Source organism: Hibiscus syriacus, unplaced genomic scaffold (genome assembly GCF_006381635.1).
Source record: "Hibiscus syriacus cultivar Baekdansim isolate YM2019G1 unplaced genomic scaffold, ASM638163v2 tig00110788_pilon, whole genome shotgun sequence".
Lineage (NCBI taxonomy): Eukaryota > Viridiplantae > Streptophyta > Magnoliopsida > Malvales > Malvaceae > Hibiscus > Hibiscus syriacus.
In genome coordinates, this window is record NW_024062863.1 from 3,536,552 (window position 1) to 3,554,713 (window position 18,162).

The 18,162-nt window shown below is 36.6% G+C and overlaps 3 protein-coding genes and 1 pseudogene across 3 annotated transcripts; all 4 read right to left on the reverse strand.

Moving 5' to 3' along the window:
• Positions 1–139: 139 nt before the first annotated feature.
• LOC120140998 (ethylene-responsive transcription factor 13-like) lies at positions 140–820 on the reverse strand. Its single transcript, XM_039155960.1, has one exon. It carries the CDS (start codon positions 818–820, stop codon positions 140–142), a length of 681 nt encoding a protein of 226 aa, XP_039011891.1.
• Positions 821–2,161: 1,341 nt separating this feature from the next.
• LOC120140999 lies at positions 2,162–3,570 on the reverse strand (annotated as a pseudogene).
• Positions 3,571–3,832: 262 nt separating this feature from the next.
• Positions 3,833–15,090, reverse strand: LOC120141001 (ethylene-responsive transcription factor 13-like). Its single transcript, XM_039155962.1, has 2 exons — positions 15,066–15,090; positions 3,833–4,479 (listed from the first exon to the last, which is right to left on the reverse strand). Exons 1-2 carry the CDS (start codon positions 15,088–15,090, stop codon positions 3,833–3,835), a joined length of 672 nt encoding a protein of 223 aa, XP_039011893.1.
• LOC120140937 (phosphatidylglycerophosphate phosphatase PTPMT1-like) lies at positions 15,060–17,555 on the reverse strand. The gene is made up of 6 exons (XM_039155923.1): positions 17,071–17,555; positions 16,545–16,667; positions 16,030–16,123; positions 15,861–15,943; positions 15,666–15,755; positions 15,060–15,562 (listed from the first exon to the last, which is right to left on the reverse strand). The coding sequence occupies exons 1-6, from the start codon at positions 17,317–17,319 to the stop codon at positions 15,209–15,211; spliced, it is 993 nt and encodes a 330-aa protein (XP_039011854.1). The 5' UTR covers positions 17,320–17,555; the 3' UTR covers positions 15,060–15,208.
• Positions 17,556–18,162: the final 607 nt, after the last annotated feature.

The window sequence follows — 18,162 nt, forward strand, 5'->3', positions numbered from 1 at the left end:
CTTTTTCACGTTGTAATAAAATTCTCAATTAATAATTTATAAATACGAAAGTTGTTGAAAGGGAACAAAATTGTTCATCAAAATTAGCAACCAAATTTAGGCGATTATTTACGCTTTCCATTGACGGATAATGGTCTGTTTAAAATTCAGTTGTCATTGACTGATATATGTTGAGTTCTAGCTCACTTCCCAACTCAGGTTCAAATGCCGACTTAAACTCGCTTATCCTCCGTTTCGACTCGGGAGTTCTAGACGAACAGGGCACCGGAGACCTTCGCTTGTTATTACCCAATCTCACAGGCTCCACCTGAGCTGAGCCAACAAGGTGTGGAAAATTCAGCTTGGCTTTTGCGCCGCGCATCTCAAAAGCCACTTTATCGTAAGCCATTGCAGCATCTTCGGGCGTCTCGTAAGTACCGAGCCAAATTCTGGCACCATTTCTTTTGGGATCCCTTATCTCCGCCGCGTATGTCCCCCATGGCCTTCTCCTTACGCCCTTATAACGCACCTTCCTCGGCGGCGTGTGAATCGCCGTCGCAGCGTCAGAAGTCTCTTCGCGGCTGGGAACTGAAACATCAACAGCGGCAGCCTCCGCCGCATCAAATAATTGATCAAAGGTTATCCATCGATCAACATTTATAGCAACAGCATCAGTATCGGAACAATCCATCTGATCCGTTGGAATCGGAACTTGAACGTTTGCTTCATTTTCCGGAAATGTTGCTAGACATTGAACTCCAGAATCATCATCTTCCAAAAGATTCCGACGAATCGAGGCCAAGAAGCCGGGATCAAATCCTGAGGTAGTTTCACAGTGCATATCTGCCTAATCTGTAGCTGAGGATTTAAACTTGAATTGGATGGCTTGGCTTCCTTCAGTTCCAGTTTCTTAATATATACGATTAGACCTCGTATTAAACTATTATTATAATTCATGGTTTTCTTTATAGGAAGTTTCGATTGAACAACATTCTCATCACGTTTTTGAAGTGCTTCATCATTTATTAATTTTATTTTACTTTTGTTATGTATTTATAATAATTAAACAAATACGCACATGCTAGGGTTTAATTATTGTTGTTGTCATCATCATTATCTGGTGTAGTCCGTTGGAATATTCGGAAATGTACTTAAGACAAGTTCATATATTAATTAATTAATTAAGAGTCATCAACTATTGAATTGATTTTTTTATTGATTCCCATAATTTTTTATATAAAAAAATAAACTATACAAATGGTCTTTTGACATTTGTATTTTGTTTATTAAAGTTTTAAAATTTATAATATAATTATTGTACTTTTAATTCACTTACTTTGATTACTGCAATAAACTATCGTTTAAAAATATAGGCATAACACGTTTATGTTTTTTATTTTATTTTTCTTAAAAAAGTCTTAAAATTTTAAATTGACAACCACCATAAATCACTTGCACCGTCACTATCCAACGTTTTTTCTATCATTATTACTACTAAACACAACACTCCCCATACTCCAAAGTTTCACCATCTTTTCACAAGCGTCGAACATTTCATCTCTATCATTTCATCCAAATCTCAAACACAATTGAAATTTCCTTGCCATCAACGACCAAGTCAACCAAAACTTGAGCTATCATCGTCAATACATTCTTTCACTGTCCACAACCATCAATAACATCTAACAATAATCAACATAAAAAACAAGTAAAACGATAAAGAAAGAATCTTGCTCTCGACGAGTTTTTAATTAACGAGACGATCTTCAATTAATCTCAACGATGAAAAGACTATGTTTGACCAAAATATTAACAAAGTTTCTAAATTGATGGGGTTACTAGAAAAAAGTCATCATTGCGAGGGCTATTTTTCAAAAGGATAAATTCATAGTGATCGTTGCAAGGGCTATTTTTTAAAAGGATGAATCCATTTTTTAGAATTAAATTAAGTTTTACAAAGCAAAAACTTTAACCCCTTATTGCGGTACATCAGACAAACTCTAATGTAAGTGTCCAGCCCAATCCTTCAACTACTTACCAAAGAAGATGTAATGAAGGTTTATATTTCATTTTGGAAGTCTAATATTGAGTTCATAGAGATGAAAACTAATAATGTTAACAATGTATTAATTATTCCTTTTTTTTAATGGTTGATAATGTATTAAAACCATGGAGACAATCTTTACAAGTTACTATCGGTCGTCCTCCGTTTCGATTTGGGAGTTCTATCATCCGACATGAATGACGAAGAGGAAGGTGACTGAGCCGATGACCAAGATGAACAAGGCTCCGGTGACCGCCGCTTGTTATTAGTCACTCTCATCGGCTCCACCTGATCCGAATCAACAAGGTGAGGGAAATTCAGCTTGGCTTTTGCGCGGCGCATTTGAAAAGCCGCTTTATCGTAAGCCATTGCAGCATCTTCGGGCGTCTCGTACGTACCAAGCCAGATTCTCGAACCACTCCGTATGGGATCCCTTATCTCCGCCGCGTATGTCCCCCATGGCCTTCTCCTCACACCCTTATAATGCACCTTCTTCGGCTTTCAGTCGCCACCTCAGAAGTCATTTCAGAGCTAGGAAATGAAACATCAACAGCGGCAGCCTCCGCTGCATCAAATAACTGATCAAAAGTCATCCATTGATAAACACCAACAGCGATCGCATCAGCTTTGGAACAACCCATCAGATCCGATGGAAGTGTAACCGGATATTGGGTTTCAAAATCATCATCTTCCAAAAGAAACCGACGAATCGAGTCCAAGTGACCGACTTCAAATTCTGAAGCAGTTTCGCAGTAAATATTTGCTTTCTTGCTGGAACCCGAAAAGGAAATCAAGCTGTGACTGAGACTGGGAGATGTGGATGGCTTGATTTAGTTCCTGTTTCGTTATATATATACTTCGAGAGTTTGTATTAAAATATTATTATAATGAATCCTGGTTTTCCTTGAAGGAAGTTTCTCAGTATTGAGATTGAAGAACATTTTCATCACGTTTTAGAAGTGTTTAAATAAATAAACAAATATACACATGTTATGTTTTAATTATTTGTATAATCATCATCGTATGGGTTATGAAGTTTGAATCTATAATACGTGGAGTTGCTAATGTACTTAGATTGGTTCTTTATTAATCTATTCATTAATGTCATTAACTACTGAACTGACTTATCTAATACATCCTTATTAAAAAAAACTTATTTAATTGATTATGAGCCCAAATAATATGGATAAATTATAATTTTCATTACTTAACTTTACCCTTATTCTTATTTTGGTCATTGGAATTTAAAACTATTTAATTTAATAACCAATCTTTCAAATTATTCATGTTTTGGTCATTTTATCATCGTTAACTAATTAACTACATTAGTAAATGATAGACAATATCAGAACAGCTTCATTTTGAAAAGTTAAATTTATATATAAAAAAACAACACCGTTTTAAATCTACATAAAACTCAATTTCCCTTCTTTTTTTTCTTTCTTCTTCCTTTTCGTTTTATCTATTTACTCAAATTTCAGTCATCACTCGTCGTGATCGACAATCACATCAACCAATTGCCCCAAAAAATCTCACCAAAAACTCATGAATACAAATATAATATATGTTTAATAAAAAAATACCTTAAACTTTAAGAATTTAGTATTGAATGTTTCTATTTCAAAATAAAATGTTTAAATATTCAAATGACATTTTAAAGAAGTTTGATGAAAATATCATTAAACCTATTAAAAATATGTTTTTTTAATGAAAAACGAGTGTTTTAACCAATTAATAATTTACTTACTAGTTACTACTGTAATTTTCTTACTAGTATTTCCTTTGGGTCAATTGAATTGACTAGATCATTCAAAACTGGTGTTCCGCAGCTAAGGCTGCATCCGCCTCACTGTTACTTTCACCGCTCTTCCTCTTCGTCGGCATTACCGAGGAGGCTGCGGAAGGGTCTGAGGAGCGGCGCCTTGGGCCGACTCTAATCGGCTCCCGACAACAATCAGTTCCAATCAAATGAGGAAAATTCAGTTTCGCCTTAGCCCCATGCATTTCGAACGCCGCTTTATCATAAGCCAACGCAGCATCTTCGGGCGTCTCGTAAGTCCCCAGCCAAATCCTCCTACCTTTCTGCCTACTGTCTCTAATCTCCGCCGCATATTTTCCCCACGGCCTTCTTCTTACCCCTTTATAAAGCATCCCCCTCGGCCACACCGCCGCCTCCGCCTTAAAAGAGTTTCCAACAGCTCCCGGCGCCGTTTTTAAATCAACCTCGTTGGGTGCACGTGCAGTTGACCCGGAGTTCGCCGCCTCACGTAAAGCAGTGTAAATCAACATGTCCTCGGAATCATTCATCTTTAATGGAAGATCACCCCAACTTTCATTCAAAAACACACTACTGAAACTCGAACTTCGGCTATAGCAACGTTCAAGAACAACATCTGTTGTCTTTGGATAGTATTGAAGAGATTCAAAGATGTTGAACTCTGAATCCGAGATATTCTCTGTTGGTAATGCTCAATCCCACATAGTGTTGGAAACACTATTGGGAATGGTATTTAAGGCTTGACATTCCACTTCCTTGTTGAGTGATAGAGAACAAGGGGGGCTCTCGCGCACCGCCGTTGCCGTCCGTCCGTCTCGTCTCGGCTCGGCTCGGCTCGGCACGGCACGGCACGGCACGGCTCGGCTCGGCTCGGCTCGTGGTCGTGGTCGTGGTCGTGGTCGAGGTCGAGGTCGTGGTCGTGGTCGTGGTCGTGGTAATATGTGTCTTCGACACGTCCGCGCGGATACATGATATAATTAAATCAGAAACGTTAAGATGTACCTGGACTGATTTACAGCTTTGTACAGAGGAGACAAGCTGTTAATATCAGGAGTTACAGGAGTTATTTGATTTAATTCCAGGGGTTACATGATATAATTTCGGGAGTTATAACAGCTGAATAATGATACAATGAACCTGGACTATTTCTGAGTCAGGTTCATCTAGTCATTTCAGCTGTTACAAATAAGAGGTTTAATCCTGAAATTTTATGGACGACTTTAACCCTATTTCTAGCCTATAAATAGAGAGCTATATTCAGCTTCTCAACTCACTCCAAAACATTCACAATTCACTTACCAAAGTGTTTTCTAAAGTTCTCTCTGTGAGTTCTCTCTGAGTGCTTTCCGATCAGAAGTGCAATACCACCAGCAGTCCACTCCGGTTTCGGGTGTACGTAATTCGGAGCGACCGTGTTAACCTCGGGGGACGGTCCGCCTACTGCAGCGATTACACACATCGAGGCGAATTCGTTTCTAAGGCAGTGGTTCTTACCACGACACGGTTTACGAATCTGTTCTTCTTAATTACTGTTTATATTTTCAGTCAGTGCTAACGGTGTAGTTTTGCAGTTCATATATCCAACAATTTAGAAACGAATTCCCATAAACTGCAATCATGTCGACACCTTTGAGCAAACTCATTCCCGATCTTTCCAAGCTCGATGCACTTGATGGAAAGAACTATAGAAGGTGGTCCCAAAGAATTCTTATATTCTTCGAGCAACTTGATCTTGATTACGTGTTGCTCAAGCCACCACCTACCATGCCGCCAACCCCAGCTGTTGGTAATGATGCTGATGCGGTCCTCAATGATGATGCCTTAGCAACTGCCGCCGCCGCTCTCGCTACCTACGAGAAATTCGAGAAGGATAATAAGACGGTACGAGGACATCTGCTCAGCCACATGTCAAATAAACTATTTGATATGTTCCTTAGAGAAAAGAGTGCCAAGGCAATATGGGACACTCTCGACAAGAAGTATGGTGCGGATGATGCGGGGATCAAGAAGTACGTTGTCGGCGAATGGCTCAAATTCCAGATGACAGACGACAAGCCAATAATGGATCAAGTCCATGACTATGAGAACTTAGTCGCTGACATCATCGCTGAAGGGATGCAAATGTGTGAGGTGCTGCAAGCCAATGTACTCATTGAGAAACTGCCCAAGTCCTGGTCCGATTACCGTAACTCTCTTAAGCATAAGAAGAGAGACATTTCGCTTGAAGAACTTGTGGGCCATATGAAGATTGAAGAAGCCAACCGTTTAAAAGATAAGCTTACTAATTCTATGAGTAATTTATCTTTTAGAGCTAACTTGGTTGAGTCCAAATTTAAGAAGATCATGAAACGTGGGAATCAAGACAAAAAGACGAAACCACAGAAGGCTACCAACTTCAAGAAGTCAGGAAAGGCCAAACCGGAAGGAAAGACGTTCAAGTGTTATGTCTGCGGTTTACCTGGCCACAAGGCTTACCAATGCCAACACCGCTCAGACCGCCAGAATGACAACAAGCCACAGATGCACGTTGTAGAAGAAGATGATGAGATCATTGCTGCGGTGGTCTCAGAAGTTAATCTGGTGGAGAACAGTTCAGAATGGGTAGTTGACACTGGCGCTTCGAAGCATTTCTGCGCAAGGAAGGAGTTTTTCACTGAGTTCGAGGATGGAAACACTGGTGAACGTGTGTACATGGGGAACTCTAGCAGCTCTGAAGTGCTAGGCAAAGGCAAGGTTTTACTCAAGCTGACTTCTGGTAAAACTCTGGCTTTAAATAATGTTCTGTATGTACCTGCCTTGCGTAGAAATTTGATAAGTGGTGGGCTTCTGAATAAGGCAGGCATTAAGTTAGTTTTTGAGGCAGATAAACTTGTACTTTCCCGAAATGGTGATTATGTGGGGAAAGGGTTTTTAAGCAATGGTTTATTTGTCATAGAAACTCAATTTAATGAAAATAAAGCTACCACTTCTGCTTATATTGTTGAATCCATTGATATGTGGCATGCTAGATTAGGACACGTGAATATTCATGCTTTAAAGAAATTAATGAATATGAATGTTCTGCCTAAACTAGACACAACTAGCTTTAACAAATGTGAGATTTGTGTAGAAGCTAAGCATACTAAACCTCACTTTAAGACTGTTTCTAATAGAAAGACTGAACTGTTAGAACTCATTCATACTGATCTAGCAGATTTTAGAAACATTGAAAGTAAAGGAGGAAAACACTACTACATAACTTTTGTAGATGATTATTCAAGATATACAAAAGTTTATCTCCTAAGAACTAAAGATGAAGCTGAAAACTTCTTTCTTATTTATAAGGCAGAAGTTGAAAATCAGTTAGATAGGAGAATCAAACGAGTTAGATCTGATAGAGGTGGTGAATATGGATCTAATTTCTTAAAAGATATTTGTGAAAAGAATGGCATAATTCATGAAACTTCAGCCCCCTATTTTCCTCAACAGAATGGTATAGCCGAAAGGAAAAATAGAACTTTAAAAGAGATGATGAATTCTTTACTAATAAGTTCTGGGTTATCTGATAACATGTGGGGGGAGGCCATTCTATCGGCAACTCATATCTTGAACCGAGTTCCTCATAAGAAATTAGATTCTACCCCATATGAATTGTGGAAAGGATACGCTCCTAATTTACAATACCTGAAAGTGTGGGGGTGTCTGGCTAAAGTGGGCTTGCCAGACTTTAAGAAGTCCACCATCGGACCTAAAACCGTTGATGCAGTGTTTATAGGGTATGCTACGAATAGTGCTGCATACAGATTCATGCTTTTACAAGATTATTCTATTTGTGAATCAAGAGATGCTGTTTTCTTTGAAAATACTTTTCCTTTAAAGGAACCGAGAATAAATATTGAAACACAAATAGAATATATTCCATCAACTTCTTCTAGTAAACCTGCTAGGTCTTCTGAACAAATTGATTTTGAGCCTAGAAGAAGTAAAAGGCAAAGAGTTGAAACCTCTTTTGGACCAGACTTTATTACTTCCTTTATTTCTGAGATAAATGATTTAGACTTCATTTCAGATCCTATAGCTCAAATTTTTCTATTAGATGAGGATCCTAAAACTTTTGAAGAAGCTATAAGATCTATCGATGCTAGTTTTTGGAAAAGCGCTGTTAATGATGAACTAGAATCGATAATGTCTAATCATACTTGGGAATTAGTTGACTTGCCTAAGGGATTCAAACCAATCTCCAACAAATGGGTCTTCCGGAAGAAACTAAGGCCAGATGGTTCGATTCAGCGATACAAGGCAAGGTTAGTCGTCAAAGGGTTCACTCAAAGGTTTGGTTTAGACTACTTTGATACATACTCTCCCGTTACAAAAATCTCAACGATTCGTGCATTATTTGCACTAGCCTCTATTCATAAGTTGCAGGTACATCAAATGGATGTTAAGACTGCTTTCTTGAATGGGGATCTAGATGAGGAGATTTACATGGAGCAGCCACTAGGTTTTGAGGCACCTGGTATGGAAGGCAAAGTTTGTAGACTCAAAAAGTCACTCTATGGACTTAAGCAGGCTCCTAAACAGTGGTATGAGAAATTTCATAAAACTATTCTTAGTTTTGGTTTTGTTGTGAATGGTTCGGATGCTTGTGTGTATTCGAAGATGTTTGAAACTGAATGTGTTATCATAAGTCTTTATGTTGACGACATGTTGATTTTCAGTTCTAACATTGAGTCCATTAACAAAGTTAAAATTTCTTGTCCACTAAGTTTGAGATGACAGATTTGGGAGAAGTAGATGTAATCTTAGGAGTCAAAATTACCAAAACTGAGAAGGGATTTTCTTTATGTCAAGCACATTATATAGAGAAAGTGCTAAAGAAATTTGACAGTTTTGATGTCGTCCCTGTTCGAACTCCTTATGACCCTAGCATACATCTAGTTAAGAATAAAGGAAGTAGTGTTTCCCAAACTGAATATGCTAAATTAATCGGAAGTTTAATGTTCTTAATGAACTATACTCGGCCTGATATTGCTTATGCTGTGAGTAGACTAAGTAGATATACTCATAATCCGAGTGGTGAGCACTGGATTGCGCTTAAACGCTTACTGAAGTATCTTAAGGGTACTGTGAATTGGAAACTTGAGTTTGTTGGCTTTCCTGCGGTATTGGAAGGATATTGTGATGCCAACTGGGTTTCTGATAATGATGAGGTAAGCTCTACGAGCGGGTATGTTTTTACTTTGGGTGGAGCAGCGATCTCGTGGAAATCATCAAAGCAGACTTGTATTGCTCGTTCTACCATGGAGTCAGAGTTTATAGCTCTTGACCTAGCTGGGCAAGAAGCCGAGTGGCTCAGAAGCTTGTTAGCAGATATTCCGTTGTGGGGAAGACCGACTCCTCCAGTTTCATTGTTGTGTGATTCACAAGCTGCGATATGTGTGGCTAAGAACCAAGCTTACAATGGTAAGAAAAGACACATTCGCATAAGACATGAATCAGTTAGACACTTGATAAAGAATGGAGTGCTCTCTTTAGAGTATGTGAAGTCGGAAAGGAACCTAGCAGATCCACTTACCAAAGGGTTAAGTCGGAAGCTGGTCCTAGATTCGTCGAGGGGGATGGGTCTAAAGCCCATTGGTTGAGGAATTCATGGTGGATACCAAACTTAGTTATCTAAGTTCCATGTGGTCAAACGAAACCATGGAAAGACTCATAGTGCACATTCCTACTGCCTATCCCTATGATGAATAATGTGCATGCCCAGGATGAGCTTAATTGCTCTTAATAAATTCATAGCCCAGGCTTTGGGTGGTCTTAGTGAGAAAGACTTGATGAATTTACCGATTTTGGCTGAATATCTATTCTTAATAAGTTCATAACCCAGAGTGAGTGGGTAGGAAATGATGAACTTACCGACAGAAAGGTTGAGTTTGTTAAACTCTTAATAAATTCAAATCCAAGTATTTGGATGGTTCTAGTGAGAAGGACTTATTGAATTTACCGATAAATGAGGTTGAATATTTATTCTTAATGACTTCTTAGCCCAGAGTTTGGGTGGTTCATTTATAATGAACTTGAAAAAAAGTCACCATACCCTTTGTGAGGTTGAGCTATTATAAAAGCTCTTAATTATTTCATATTCCTTTTTAAAGGGTGGTTTATGTTGAGATAAACTTGATGAAATAACCTATGTAAGTGAGAAGGGTTAGCCGCCTTCTATGAAAAATGTTGGGCTATTTTTCTAGCACACTTACTAGAATCCTGAGGTAAGATGGCCAAATATATACTTTTGTATATCTTACACATCGAGGACTCAGGTGGATGAAGGGGTTAGTTGTGTGTTATGAGTTTACCCTGATCTTAGAAAGTTCCAGACTAGTTTCACTTATCTAAGAGAAGGATTGCTCATCATCACTATGTACTAGTTCCAGATATGTTCACTAGTGCTTAAGCAACTAATCTCGCTATTACTCTTCTGGAAAGCTTGTTTTCGAGTTTCAGAAGATTTCTTTCGCATTAGTGGGGGAATGTTGGTAATGCTCAATCCCACATAGTGTTGGAAACACTATTGGGAATGGTATTTAAGGCTTGACATTCCACTTCCTTGTTGAGTGATAGAGAACAAGGGGGCTCTCGCGCACCGCCGCCGCCGTCCGTCCGTCTCGTCTCGGCTCGGCTCGGCACGGCACGGCACGGCACGGCTCGGCTCGGCTCGGCTCGTGGTCGTGGTCGTGGTCGTGGTCGAGGTCGAGGTCGTGGTCGTGGTCGTGGTAATACGTGTCTTCGACACGTCCGCGCGGATACTATCTTTTTAGAGAAAATTCTTGAGGAATTTCTCTTTGAAAGAAACAAATGGAAAATGTGAAAGATATCAACTGATATTTATAGGCTGCTGAGGACTGTTTGAATTTCAAATAATAACAGCTGAATTATTTTTTATCAGAAATTAAACAGTTTATTCCTAAATTAAATCAGAAACGTTAAGATGTACCTGGACTGATTTACAGCTTTGTACAGAGGAGACAAGCTGTTAATATCAGGAGTTACAGGAGTTATTTGATTTAATTCCAGGGGTTACATGATATAATTTCGGGAGTTATAACAGCTGAATAATGATACAATGAACCTGGACTATTTCTGAGTCAGGTTCATCTAGTCATTTCAGCTGTTACAAATAAGAGGTTTAATCCTGAAATTTTATGGACGACTTTAACCCTATTTCTAGCCTATAAATAGAGAGCTATATTCAGCTTCTCAACTCACTCCAAAACATTCACAATTCACTTACCAAAGTGTTTTCTAAAGTTCTCTCTGTGAGTTCTCTCTGAGTGCTTTCCGATCAGAAGTGCAATACCACCAGCAGTCCACTCCGGTTTCGGGTGTACGTAATTCGGAGCGACCGTGTTAACCTCGGGGGACGGTCCGCCTACTGCAGCGATTACACACATCGAGGCGAATTCGTTTCTAAGACAGTGGTTCTTACCACGACACGGTTTACGAATCTGTTCTTCTTAATTACTGTTTATATTTTCAGTCAGTGCTAACGGTGTAGTTTTGCAGTTCATATATCCAACATTCTCCTCATTGTTTTTCATTCCTTTTCTTTTCTCTGTTCTAAAATAGAATCTTGGTATGATATTTTGACAGTGTGGGTGAGAAGTTGCTAAGGGTTGTGGTTTTATAGGGGGAGGACATGAAACAATGGTGTCTTTGTTCAATACATTTCCATGAATGCTCCTCTTCCTCCGCCATTCAACTTGGACTATCATTTTAATCACATGTTATATGATTATATCCTTCTTTTACCCCCCGGAAACTGAATTATTTGTGTACGATTCTTTTAAATTAATAAAACAACAATGACCAAAACAAAAACATAAAATTCTTTTCTTATTATATAATTTGAGTGAAATATTACGTATTGTAGACTTTCAATCATTTGATAATAAATGATTAGTTCTTTGTATATATAATTAGGGTTCTCAATTCTTTTATATTTATAATTAGGTCTACCAATTTTTATTTTCAATTTTTTTTTAGTTTTTTACCCTCTTCTTGTATTTCTCATATTAATTCATTAAATTTTGAATTAAATTTAATCATATTTTTCTCTTTTCATATCTCATTATTCAATTTATTAAATATTCTTTAATTTTTAGTCTCTCTAATCTTAATCTAGCGATAAAGTAATACACAATTCTTTATATTTATTTATTATTCAAAATCAAGCTACGTATCATATCTAGATTCAATTTTTATATTTATTTTCTCTTAGTTGTATTTAAGGTATTTACTTAATAAAATATTAAAATTAATGATGTGTTTTGTCAAAATTTAACCATTTTTCTATGGTTTATTTATGTCATATTAGGTTAATTTTTCGAAGTAATGAAATATACTTTTATTTTATAAGGATCTATTTTTGAGTTTTTGTTCAGGATTGAAATATCTTAAACGGTTTTGATACTCGAATCTAAGACTTCAAGGGATAACAACAATTCCTTTAATTGTTAAGATATTTTGATATTGCATGAATTTGTATATTACATATTAAATGTTGCTTGTTAAAATCAGAATTCCATTTCACATGGGAAGACAATAATACGATGGAATTGTATGTTGTTCAGATAACGCTGTGGTGTCATGGTTGTTGTTAACGGTGAGTCCACATCTGCTGTCGCTTTTCGTTGGCGCTGGTGAGTCAAATCTGACCCAATATTTCAACTAAAATTGTTGGGTCAAATTATCCCTTTGACCCCATAGATTACACTTAAAATTAAATATACTTAAAACCATGGTTTTTAGAATCGGATCGGTTAGCGAACCGATCATGTTATCGGTTCACTGGTTCAACCGGTTGAACCGGTCCGACCGGTCGGAAGAACCGGACGACGTCATAATTATTTAAAAAATTAAATAAAAATATCAAAAATATTTAATAAAAAATATTTTTTTATATCACAAGTCATATTCAAAGCAAGTCATAACATATATAAGTTAAAAACCATAAAATCAAGTGAAACAAAATGATTCAAATTAACTACAACACAATATTTAAGGTAAAACATATTAAATAATAAATATATTATATAACTATAATTAAAAAATAAATTTGGGCTTAAAAAAATCATAACAAAATGATATTGTTTGGTTTAATTTAATTTTTTTTTAAAAACAATATCACATGGCTAAGAAACATAGAAGAACATCCCAAAAGTCTAAAGAGTAAAAATATGAGAACAAAACAATCTCACATTGCTAAGAAACATAAAAGCGCATCACAACTAACTTCTATAAATAATAGAGGTCATTTGGCATTCAAAATCATGGAGCCTTTTGGTGAGCACTGAGTGAACTATTCGTTCACTTCAATCAAGCTCGAATTTTAGGCTTCAATCAAGCTTCTAATTTTTTTTTGAGTTCAAGCCTTTTTGAGTTCAAGTTTCAATATTATATTTCGAGTTTGAGTTGAACTTGATAATTTTTAGCTTGTGAGTTTGAGTTGAGTTGAGCTTACTTTTAAAGTTTTCAAGTTCGAGTCGAGCTTAACAATACTCGAGTTCGACTTGGCTCGTTTAACAAACGACGTTGTTTGGTTTATTTTTTTAAAAAAAAGCAAAAATCCCGATTTTTTCCGGTTTTCAGCCGGTCCGGTTCAAACGGTTCAACGGTTCTGACCGATTCACTAATAGCGGTTCAACCGGTTTAGATTGAACCGGACTAAGCAACGATTTTCGGTTAAACCGACCGATCCGGTCGGATTTTCAAAACAGAGCTTAAAACAATGGATTAAGTACAGTAGTGCGTAGATTACACTTTGAGGATATTATTTCGTTGGCTCTCATAATTATTAAAAATCATAAAATGATTTCTTAATTATAAGTAATATTTTATTGAATCCCCTGATTATTAAAAGTTACAAATTGGTCACCTGACTATTCATATGTTTTAAACTCATCATTTTATGTTAAAAATTTGACGACCGTCTGAGCTAGACGTTAATATATTGATGGGGATATGATAAAATATAATCTTATAACTATTTGATTTGTATGTTGTGGACCGACTCTCCATTTATATTATGTCGTCGAGACATTATTTGAAACACAATGTCATCTAGTCAGTGCTTGAAAGTAATGACGATACAATATATCATTAAAATATGATTTATTATATTTTAATCAACACATTAATGTGCAACTCAGACGATCGTCAAGTTTAAAAACAAACAAGTTTAGAACATATAATAGTTGACTGATCATTTTATAACTTTAAATAGTTGATGACTCAACAAACAACACTCTATAGTTGAAAGACTATTTTGTAATTTTTAATAGTCAAGAGACTCAACAAAATAATATCATGTAATCAGATGAACATTTGTGTACTCTACCCTAAAATAATCTATTCAAATTCAAGTTGACTTCTATAAAAATGTTAAACATGATTTTCCTGGCACCTTAAAAGAATTAATCAAATATCGGTCAAGCAAAATTTATCGACCGGGCATGACCCAAGACAATTAGGTGAGATTATTTAAATATTAAAAAATATTTGCTGGAATGAAAAAAATAAACTTGGAAGACTTTCAAATCCAAGTTGTATTGGCTTAGTTTATTATAAATAATTTCCGGGTAAACTATACGGATGGTCTCTTATATTTTCGGTCCGACTGATTTTGATCACTGGTTTAAAAAATCGTGATTTCGATCCTTTATGTTATCGATCCATTCAGTTTTGGTTCTTTGAGAGCAGGAAAAACTGTTAATTGTTTGGTTCTAGGTAGTGATTTAAGGATTTGTCTGTGAATACTGCTTTGTTATCAGTGTATTCAAAACTAGTAGTCTCAAAGATGCAAGATTTGTATTTGAAAATATGCCTGAAAAGGACGTTGTGTGGTATATAATGATTTCTGCATATTCACAAGGAAAACCAAAGGAGTCGGTCAAGAAATTGAGGTGCATGGAAAACTTTGGGAGTAGAGCTTCTATGTTTATTGCTATCAGGAAGAAGAAGAATAAGAAGAGAGCATTTACAAACATGGAACACTTTCCTTGTCTTACACAACTAAACATTTTGCAGTAAAATTGAAGCATTTTCATGCAACACCCTGCCATTGCCAACCAATGAAACCAAGCATGCTTCCACAATCTCTATGCCTCGGAAAACATATGAAAACTAAACTTGCTCTATATCCTCTCTTCCATGACCCTGCTCTCTATCCCCTCTTCCATGACCCTGCTCTCTATCCCCTCTTCCATGACCCTCTCAACTTTCGAGTCAAACCGGAATCAAATATTAAATACCCCATTCTCTGGAATAACCGAACCGAAAACGAAATGAACACAAGGCACTTTGTAAAAACAAAATTGAAAAGTTTACACAAAAAAAGACTCAAATTAACAGCTTGACTTGATTACACCGAAAACTCAATAAACCCGAATGTCGATACCAAGACTGCTCAATAGCTTCCTAGAAGACTTTTCATCCGCACGGCAACGAAGCCATAGGCATGAAAGTTTGGCCATAGCCGAATGACTAGCAACCTGCAACCTGACAGACAGGGTTCCCTCACCCAACATCTCTTCACTCAACACATCTGTCTCAAAGCTAGTATCATATCCATCGAGGTCTGACTCTGTTACAACAACTACAGAGTCATCATCGAAGACGGCTGTATCCTCTTTTGCAGGTACAGTTAGGGTTTTCTTTACTATCATGCAGCAAGAGCTTACAGGCATTCCATTATTTTTCACCTTGTGGAGATAGTACTCTTGAACAGCCTACATTTAACAGAAATAGATAATATGAACCAAAAAAATCCCAGAAGTTATCGGCCACTTCAATAAGTGCAAAACAACATCGAATAAATCCAATAGGCAATACCTGCTGCTGTGCAGGAGCCAGAAGTACCCTGGGTCTGATAGATCTCACATATTCATAAGCTGCATCAGGTGTCATATGCCTGTGTTCCACCTGTGTTATATACATATATATGTGCGTGTGTGAACTTTTTTATAGGTTTATTGATTTATAAAGTAACTTGGAAAAATTAAATTTGACTTTTTACTCATCACATACCAGGTAGCAGAGGACAATGGTTGTGCTGCGCCCTCGACCAGCCTTGCAGTGAACATAAGTGGTCTTTCCAACAGATGAATTCTCTTCATAGAACAAAAACAAGTAAATGTGCTACGACTTAACAGAAAAGAACACACCCTACAAAAAATAAAGGCAAGAAGAAACGTACCATGTATGAAACATACAGCTTGGCAAATATCGACAAATGATGGAGCAAAAAGATAGTCTCTTGTAGGAATCACCAAATGATCGATGTCGTGAGCCTACCGAACAAAAATAGTGAACATTTGATCTTTTAGGCATATCTATGACTGAATAACAAAATGTTTCAGATAGAAAACTAGAAAGTAACATGAAGCATTTCTAAAATGCTTCTTCATTGAAAGAAATTAGCCTCCTTAACCTGCGAATTGGATATAAAAAAAATATCCCATTGACTCTGCTGTTCTTATCATACCTAATATACACTACTACCTTGAAGATAAAGATGAAACCGTGTTCAACTTAAAGGGCTCTGGCTTCAACATCTGAACTTCCCACTCACTAAAAGATTGCTCAGATTAATTAGCTTTTCAAGGTTGAGTAGGTATATTTCCAATGAAACAACTATTATCTAAAATTTTGTGATTTTCATTTGAACATATATCACGTTCCAAGATATAGCGACAACAAAATAGCACTCACATGATATAGCGATGTTGGGACCAGAGTTTCATATGGTTCATTTAAGGTCACAACTCCAGAGACACCAAGATCCTTCAACAGCGGAACATCGGCAGGGAAAGGCACAGCACCTAACAAAATAAACTGAACTCAAGGCAGTGAGAGAAAAAGAATTTAGCACATAACCATAAAACATGCATAGTCAGCATAATTCATAGCAAAACAAAAGCTTAATCAAAGAAAAGGTGGGATACAGAAAAGGATTTAACAGATATTCGCAAACAATCCAATTAACTTCCGTCATCACTCATCAGTATAATCAAACCAAACAACTAGGGTTCCTGGAAAACTAAGCTACATTCAACAAAAATATATATATGATAAATAAGATACAAACCCCTACTTCCCCCTTCCCTTGCCCAATAGCCGAACAAATTGCAACAAAAATACTTCAATAATTCATTGTTTTGAGGCATGATTCACTATATTTGTCAAAAGAGGGGAAACACAAGAGCAAATTAAATTTCATAAAAATGTTATATTATACCTCATCAACTCTATCCCACCACCTAAATTCAGACTGGATCTTGTTCCTGACAAGATTGTACAACAACGTTGGATAAAAAAGAGCCCGAGCTCCAGCTCCCACAAAAACCCGCTTTGCATCCCAAACAACCAGGCTATCTCCACACAACTGACTCTGATCTTGATCCTGCTGCCCCCCTTCCTTCAATTCTTCAATATGCATATTTTTCTTTTCTTTCTTTTTCCTCTCGATTGATTCACAAAGATACATACATTTAAAAAAAATAGAGAGAATTACCGTTGAACCCTAAAATCAAACAAAAAACACTCAAACTAACAAGAAGATAAAGTATTCTTTGATCTAAATTACTAACTGGAATCTACAAAGAGAATAACATGGAAATAAGAAGAGAAAAAAAAAACGAAAACGACCATCGACTCAAACAGATGAAAACTTTAATCAAACAAAAGAAATTGAGATCTTAAAGCAATTTCCAACTATGGGAAGATGAAAACATGTTTGACCTAGAAATATGCATACTCTTGAAAATTAAGATAAAATAAAGGGGGAAAGAGAAATTTTCTGAGGGTGGAGGAAAGAAAATAAAGAAGAAACGCCAAGTGAAACGAATTCGAAATAAAAGGATTTAAAATACAAAGCATTAATTTTGGCCCTTTTCTTGCAGAGTCAGTTACTTTTTCCCTCCTCTCCTTTCTCCAACAACCTCCTAGGAAACTGACGCTCCGTAATTTAGATTTGGATTAAGGTGTAATTAATTTCTAATCTCCTTCATTAAGGAAACTCGAAAACCTAACGCCACAGCGGGCCGGGGACCATCTTAAAACGACGACGTTATCCGGATAAAGTGATGACGCACCAATCTCGTGAACCAAATACTAAATGTACGTTTGGTTCACGGAATATAGATTATTAGTGTGAATAAAAGATTATCAGTGGGAATAAAAGATTATCATAGAATAAGATTATTGGGAATATTGTATTTTATGTTTGGTTGGTTTAGCAGGAAGGTAAGATTACCGTGTTTGGTTAAAAGAAAAAAGATTATTAAATATATATTTGAACAAATTACCTTATTATATATTTATTTTTTAA

Bases quoted from the DNA above. Each gene is read 5' to 3' on its own strand.
- LOC120141001 (XM_039155962.1), bottom strand. From the start codon at position 15,090: ATGGGGTATTTAATATTTGATTCCG. The intron at 4,480-15,065 runs GTTTGACTCGAA...CATTACCAACAG, and splicing joins GTATTTAATATTTGATTCCG to AGAATATCTCGGATTCAGAG.
- LOC120140998 (XM_039155960.1), bottom strand. From the start codon at position 820: ATGCACTGTGAAACTACCTCAGGATTTGATCCCGGCTTCTTGGCCTCG.
- LOC120140937 (XM_039155923.1), bottom strand. From the start codon at position 17,319: ATGTATCTTTGTGAATCAATCGAGAGGAAAAAGAAAGAAAAGAAAAAT. The intron at 16,668-17,070 runs GTATAATATAAC...CCTTGAGTTCAG, and splicing joins GGTGGGATAGAGTTGATGAG to TTTATTTTGTTAGGTGCTGT. The intron at 16,124-16,544 runs GTGAGTGCTATT...TTTGTTCGGTAG, and splicing joins TCCCAACATCGCTATATCAT to GCTCACGACATCGATCATTT.